Source organism: Nerophis ophidion, linkage group LG03, assembly GCF_033978795.1.
Source record: "Nerophis ophidion isolate RoL-2023_Sa linkage group LG03, RoL_Noph_v1.0, whole genome shotgun sequence".
In the NCBI taxonomy this organism is placed as follows: domain Eukaryota; kingdom Metazoa; phylum Chordata; class Actinopteri; order Syngnathiformes; family Syngnathidae; genus Nerophis; species Nerophis ophidion.
The window spans coordinates 24,720,212-24,727,517 of NC_084613.1; the positions used below are offsets into that span (position 1 = coordinate 24,720,212).

Sequence of the window (7,306 nt, forward strand, 5' to 3'; positions counted from 1 at the left end):
CACCACTTTCAAGCCTACACCAGAGGACATCTACCAACAAGTCAAATGCCTTTGGCAGCTTGATGTGCTCCCATTCCGTAGAGAGTGCGGTCTCGCCTGGACCAGGAAGCGGTGAGCGTCTTGGAAGCACGCACTAAGAGAGTAAAGGTTGGTGACACACTTCGCTACACTACACTTCTGCTCCGGTTAAAAGGTGCACCACCACTGAAAGCAGATGTTGAAGCCGTGATGCCAAAGTTACGCAGTGCAGAGAGACGACTGCTTAAAGACCCTGTCAAAGCTAAAATATATAAAGCAGAGATCCCGACGCTTATAGATGGTGGGTGTGTCACAAAGCTCCAGGGTGGAGAAGGAAACAGCTCTAGTGAGTCATGGTTCATACCTCATCACCTCGTTCATCCCAATGCCAAACATAGCCTTGTCTTTGACTGCTCCTTTAATCATGGTGGTCTCTCTCTCAATGAGCAGCTTCTCCCAGGTCCAACCCTTGGCCCATCTCTCATCGGGGTGGTCCTGCGGTTCCGCCAGCACGCTGTCACCATTAGTGGAGATATGCGAGCCATGTTCCACCAAGTTCGGCTGCTACCAGAGGACTGGCCGTTGCTGAGGTTTGTGTGGAGAAACCTGCAACGGGAGAAACAGCCTGACGTATACCAATGGCAGGTGTTGCCATTTGGCACCACAAGCAGCCCGTGTTGTGCAACATTTGCTCTTCAAAAACATGTCAAAGAATGTGCTGCAGGAAATGAAGATGTACTGAAGTCCATCGATCGTTCTTTCTACGTGGACAACTGTCTGCAGAGCCTGTCAACGACTGAGTCAGCCAAGCTCCTGGTGGACAAGATGCGACGATGTCTGGCCTCAGGAGGATTTGAGATTCGACAGTGGGCAAGTAACTTCTCATGTGTTGTCTAACTTGTCTCCAACTTGCCCTCCAGTGCCTGATCTGAAAGCACTGAACTGTGGCTGACCGAGAAGAGCAACGATCTACAGAAGCAAGGCCCTTGGTCTGCAGTGGTATTGTCCATCTGATCGGCTCGGTTTCAAACCAAAGCCTCCAGAGAGTGAGACTCCTACTATGCGGTACATCTATAAGGTGCTTGCCCGCCAGTATGATCCGATCGGGATCATTATCCCGTTACCCTACACGGGCCAAAATTCCTGTCCAGAGACTGTGGGCAAAGAAGAGGAGCTGGGATGACCCGAATCTCCCTCCTGACATCCTCCAGGTTTGGTCCAGCTGGGAGGGAGAACTCCTCGAGCTGGCCAACATCTCCATTCCTCGAACATATGCACCATTGGAGTTTGCTACTGACACCACAGAATACACTCTCCACGTCTTCTGTGACTCTTCTGAGCAAGCCTACGGATCAGTGGCATATCTCACCATAAGAACTAATGACACCGTCTATGTCTCATTTGTGATGGCAAGGTCTAGAGTGGCCCCAAAATGCTAGCAGTCAATGCCACGGTTGGAGCTCTGTGCAGCGATGACAGGAGCCCAGCTGTCCTCCCTCATTCACAAAGAGATCCCATTGTGTATTGCCCAGACCTTCTTATGGACTGACTCCAAAACAGTTCTCACCTGGCTGACATTTCAGTCGTGCAGGTTCAAGGGTTTTGTGGGAACCCGGGTTTCTGAGATCCAGGAGCTGACTGCCTCACACACCTGGAGGTATGTGGACACAGCTAACAACCCGGCCGACGATCTCACCCGTGGCGAGATGCTAACTGAGCTGGCTGCGCCGAAACGTTGGATCTAGGGACCAGCATTCCTTCGCTGTCCACCGGATGAATGGCCATCATGTCTTCGCATTACGGATTATACAAATAATATAACAAAATCCAATTTTGTGTTGCGGTTCTTAAATGTAATGTTTCTTCATTTATGTCAGTGTTTGACTCATTGAAATATTTTATTATTGTAGCAAAGACACAAGGATAGCAGATAATTAAATTTGTCTGCAGAGCTCCTACTAAAAACCACTTCACTTGCTCATACATCATCAAAGTCAGTGACATTATACAATTATGGGGATTTTTGTTAAACGTGATAATAAGATTGACAAAATGGGTTGGGAGGGAGAATTTATTTGTCCAAAACATTTTATAGGACAAACTACGCTAGCTGTATGTACCCTAAATAGGCTAATCGGCTGTAGCTAAATCTAGCAAAGTTCATGCAACGTAGTTTAGATAAATTAATTGTACATAATGTAAACTAGCTAATGTAGTGCAGTATATTGTAATTAACTGTGTAAGTAGCTAAAATGGAGTGTATCTAATAAAGCAGGCTAATTAAATCTAGCTAACTAATGGCTAACTGCTAGCGAAACACTGATAAAAAACAGACAGTCGAGTTGGCAGTAGTTAATTCAGTGTGAAAAGACCCTTTGGTGTCCCCTGAGCAAGGCACTGACAAGCTGGTGGTTTGACCTCGAGTCCACTTTGCTTTGACAAATCAAGTGGCACTCCTACAAGTCTTTAGAAGTTTTCCTTATAAAAGTTGAAGCCAAAGTTTTCACACTGAGCTTTGATGACTTTAGCCAATGCAGGAGAACCGCAATAGAACACGTGTACTTTGCCTTTCTTCTCTTCTGAAATCTTCTGGAACACCTAGGGACAACAATAAGAAGAAGAGGTCATCTGTCTAGCTCCATCTCTTTGGACGCTTGCAAAGCCCCTCAACTCAGTGTTGTCCCACCTTCCCCCACTCGGGTCGTCCAGGTTGAGTTCTGGTCCTCAGGCCGGTGATGGAGTCACGCTTCTCTTTCTTGGCCAGCAGGTCCAGTGCCATCTGTAGGCCGATGGCCTTCATGTCATTCTTACACAATGCGGATGTCATGTACATGTGCATCTCCAGGAAGCGCCCTGCCGCACGACACAAAAAGGTTGAGGTCAAGTGATGAGCTTCACGGCACGGCATAGTCACGACTCACCCTCGGGCTCCTCGTCGGCTTGATCCATCTCCAGTTTGGTCAAGAGGCTGACAAACCACTCGAAGGACTTCTGGTCCCGGTTGATCCAAATGAAGTCCACCTAAAAGATAGGTAAACACCAAGTCACACTCGGCAGTGTGCTGTTTTAACGGCTGCATGACTTACTTTGCAAAGTTTCATTTCGCTGTCCTTGATGTTCTCGCACCATGAGTAGTTGCAGTTCGGACAGTTCTGCTTCCTGCGCCGGTACCTGTACCCACAGGCACAAGCTTTTTTGATTGATTGATTGAAACTTTTATTTGTTTTATTATTTGCACAGTACAGTACATATTCTGTACAATTGGCCACCCGAATAAGTTTTTCAACTTGTTTAAGTCGGGGTCCACGTTAATCAATTCATGGTACAAATATATACTATCAGTATGATACAGTCATCACACAAGTTAATCATCAGAGTATATACATTGAATTATTTACATTATTTACAATCCAGGGGTGGAATGCGGAGGGGGTTGGAGCGGGGGGGTTAAGTTTGGTTGCTATCAGCATACTTCAGTCATCAACAATTATATAATCTGAGAAATGGACATTGTAACAGTGTAGGTCTCACTTTGTAGTATATGTACAGCAAGTGGCGAGCATAGTGAGCTCAGAAAGCAGAAGAACAAGTATATAAAGTTGATTATTTACTATCCGGGGAGGTGGGATGTGGTGGGTGGAGCAGGTTAGACTAGGGTAGTAGCTGCCTGGAGGTGTTCTTTTAGTGCGGTTTTGAAGGAAGATAGAGATGCACTTTCTTTTATACCCGTTGGGAGTGCATTACATATTGATGTGGCATGGAAGGAGAATGAGTTAAGACCTTTGTTAGATCGGAATCTGGGTTTGACTTGGTTTGTGGAGCTCCCCCTGGTGTTGTGGTTATGGCGGTCATTTACGTTCTGGCAGTAGTCTGACATGTACTTCGGTATCAGGGAGGTGTAGCGAATTTTATAGACAAGGCTCAGTGCAAGTTGTTTTACTCTGTCCTCCACCCTGAGCCAGCTCACTTTGGAGAAGTGGGTAGGAGTGAAGTGAGGTGTCGTGAAGGGTGATGTAAGCGTGATAAGAAGTCTTTACCTGTACATGATGCTTTGCAGGATGGAGGCGAAGGGTGTGATGCCAATGCCTGCTCCGATCAGAACAGCGTGCTCTGACGCAAAGATCTGTCTGGTGGGGGTTCCGTAGGGTCCGTCCACGTAACACTGATATGTGATGTGAAAAAGGTCACAAGATCCTCCGGATCAAAGGGGTTAAGGTAGATGTTTTGGTCACCTTGATATTGCAGAAGCGATGATTCTCTCCAAACGTTGCAGAAACCTTCAAAAGCATACAAAACAGCATCGGCGGGTCCAGCAAGCTGATTGGCACTGATTGTTCTCTTGATCTACCTCTTTTAGGGGTGGGGCCTCGCCTCTTTCTGCGGGTCCCAGCTCATCGGAAGGAAGAGGATCTTGCGACGAGGTTGCAGGGGCCGCGCCGGTCGGGGAGCCATTCTGACGATACATAGTCAGCTCGACGGTGGTGTCCTCATTGGATGCCACGGTGGCATTAAAATGCGACGAGCTAAACAAATCATCCTAAAAGGAATAGGAAGACCAAGATGAAGTACTATAGAAGTGGAGGCGGAACGTCTCCTTGACAACCCTGAGTGTTTTTTACCGGAGTTTTCATCAGCGATCTGGTGCGCAAACTTGCTGCCAGCCTCCTTGGACTTGGCACTGGACTCTGAGGCTGCCTGAAGTACTCGTACAGGCGGTTGGTCCACTGGCCCATCGAACGGATGTGCAGCCACAGATTATCTGCAGTTCAAAGGTCACTATGCGTACAAACTCAAGAGGCTAAAGACTAATAAGTTGCAAAAATTATGTTGTCCTGAAAGACAGACCCGATTGTTCCGGAGGACTGCTGATGGTGAACGGGTGCCACTCATACTTGGCGATGACCGGAATGTTGATGTACACATAATCTCCCGGCTTGAATTGGAAAAACTGTGGACGCTTGATGACGAGATGAGTCACCTACATGACGTGGACACCACACAGTAGCCCTGACATTTTAGCCTAGATTTGAGTATCACAACAGTGTTGCCAACCAGGCGGTTACAAATAAGAGGTTAGCATGTTAAAATGTCCGACCATCAGAAGGACTCATGATGTCACCAATAATTTCACAGAGAGATAAGCACCTTGGACGGCAGCAGGTTGACTTCCACTATGTACAGACCTCCCATGCGGGAAACAGCAATTCCAATTATTTTCTCCAGCAGGAATACCAGTCCTGGAACAACAAACCACTTCCAGAAGTTGGCGCAGTGGACCATAAGCAGTGACCACACCCACACGTAGGACAGGTGGGACCAGTAGAACACCTGCAAGGTCAAAACAGAAATCAATTCAGAAGCGTTTGACCACAGCGACAACAGTGAGAAAATGAAGTCCTCGTATAAACGGCCACCCCCCAGCTTTGTGGCGGCTTCTTACTTCAAAATGGCCGCTGCGTCGTACGAAGGTGCTGGAGCACAGCACCATGAGGCAAATCACCACCTGAAGAACCACGCCGGTAAGTGAGGCCGTACCCTTGACCCAGCCAATCCCAGGTCGTGTGGTGAGAATGTATTCCCAAAGACTGAAGTCGCTGTGCTTCGACAGCTGGGCTGAAACACGCAAACAAACAGCTGCTGTTGTGTCTGTCTACATGTACCATAGCTGGGGTGTACATACCAAAGTTGAAAACATGTGCAGCGGTGTGTACGAGGGTGTAACCGAGGATGGCACAGCCCACAATCTGATGTAACAGGATATTCTGGTCTAGAGGCAAGACCTTCACCACCCACGTGGCCCTCAACCATGTGAGACAGCGACGCAGCATCAGGACCTGCAAAAGAAAGGCAAGCATGACAGAAAACCTCCCTTCCTGTCAGGTCCGGCGTACTTCCCACCGTCTGTTACCATGACAAAAGTGCAGTTGAAGTTGAGACACTGTCCGCAACCTTTAGCCAGCATGTAGCAGGCGCTGTTGTGGCGATGCTGCAGGACGGCACCGACGAAAAGCATGAGGCTGAGACAGGTGTAGCCACACAGGAAGAAGAGCTTGCGACTGTTGTTGTGCCAGTAGGCTCGCGTCAAGTAGCGAGGAGTCTGACGCTTCTTCTGGTCCACATCTGGAGGCTTGAGCCAGTTGGCAGCACTAGCAAGTTCAACATATATCAATAGTCATTGACGCGCTGACCCCTCGGTTAACATCAACACCCTTGAGGAGAATGTTTCCACCTGATGGTTAGGTTCTCCATCACTTCCGGAAAGTTCTCCAGCTCAGCCTTGAGCTCCTCGAAGGTGATGGCACCACTGTTGTCTTTGTCGGCAGACTCAAAGAGCGCCAATGTTAAGTCGTCTAGTTTCTCCTCTGGCAGAGATATGGCGCTCTCACGCAGGCACGACTTCAGAACTGTGCGCAGCTCGTCCGGATCGATTGAACCGCTTCCTGTGTAACACCCCAACTTCTCAGTTTTGTTATTGTACAGTATGTGTGTACCTGCAGATGCAGTTTTCACCGTCTACATCGTAGACCTGGAAGAGGAACTTGAGCTTGTCTGTCTCGCTGCCATGTATGAGTAGTTCCAGAGCCTCTAGGAGCTCATCCAAGCTGATGGAGCTGCTCCCATCGGAGTCGAAGAGCGCAAAGAAACGCTCGGCAAAGAAAGACTGCGATGCGACACAAAATTTTACATTGTGAGTCAAAGCTATTTCGACACATCTCATAGGACAGGACTGACCTCTTTGACCTTGAGGGCGGTCTTGAACTCTTCCAAGTCGATTTCCTTGTCGTCTCCTGCGATGCTCTCAAATTGTTTGGTCACCCAATCCAGCCAGCGTGCATCCTCCTCTGCACTCATGGCGACACGCTGACGCAATCAACGTGTCCCCCCGAAGCACCTGCTGTTGGCTGCAGGCTAAACAGAACACAACCGAGATATTGTGGACAAGACTTTAGAGCACATGGGTCTGTGAGAATCACTGTGGCCTAGTACGGTTACATCTGGAAAGCATGAGAATAAAACATGAACGGAAACCAAGCCGAGATCATGTCAGTCTAGAAGACATGAGTGTGGATTAATTTAGTCTAGAACAGTGATTCTCCAACTGTGATACGTGAGCTCTATCTTGTTGTATGCCAAAGAATGACTTGAGTAATGAACAGTGTTTTATTTGCCTATATTCAAACAGTGTTACTGTTTAAACTGTGTGTAATGTTACAGTGGCCAAAATAATAAATATACTTGTCAAATAAAACCTATTCCTTGTTTTTAATGAATACTTAACTTAGTCAAT

General features: G+C 47.7%; 1 protein-coding gene across 1 annotated transcript; it reads right to left on the reverse strand.

Moving 5' to 3' along the window:
* Positions 1-1,907: 1,907 nt before the first annotated feature.
* On the reverse strand, positions 1,908-6,873 carry nox5 (NADPH oxidase, EF-hand calcium binding domain 5). The gene is made up of 16 exons (XM_061894691.1): positions 6,751-6,873; positions 6,529-6,679; positions 6,248-6,458; positions 5,927-6,164; positions 5,699-5,852; positions 5,459-5,631; positions 5,164-5,346; positions 4,864-4,996; positions 4,638-4,777; positions 4,367-4,555; positions 4,251-4,295; positions 4,056-4,180; positions 3,105-3,189; positions 2,940-3,039; positions 2,705-2,871; positions 1,908-2,616 (listed from the first exon to the last, which is right to left on the reverse strand). The coding sequence occupies exons 1-16, from the start codon at positions 6,868-6,870 to the stop codon at positions 2,485-2,487; spliced, it is 2,346 nt and encodes a 781-aa protein (XP_061750675.1). The 5' UTR covers positions 6,871-6,873; the 3' UTR covers positions 1,908-2,484.
* Positions 6,874-7,306: the final 433 nt, after the last annotated feature.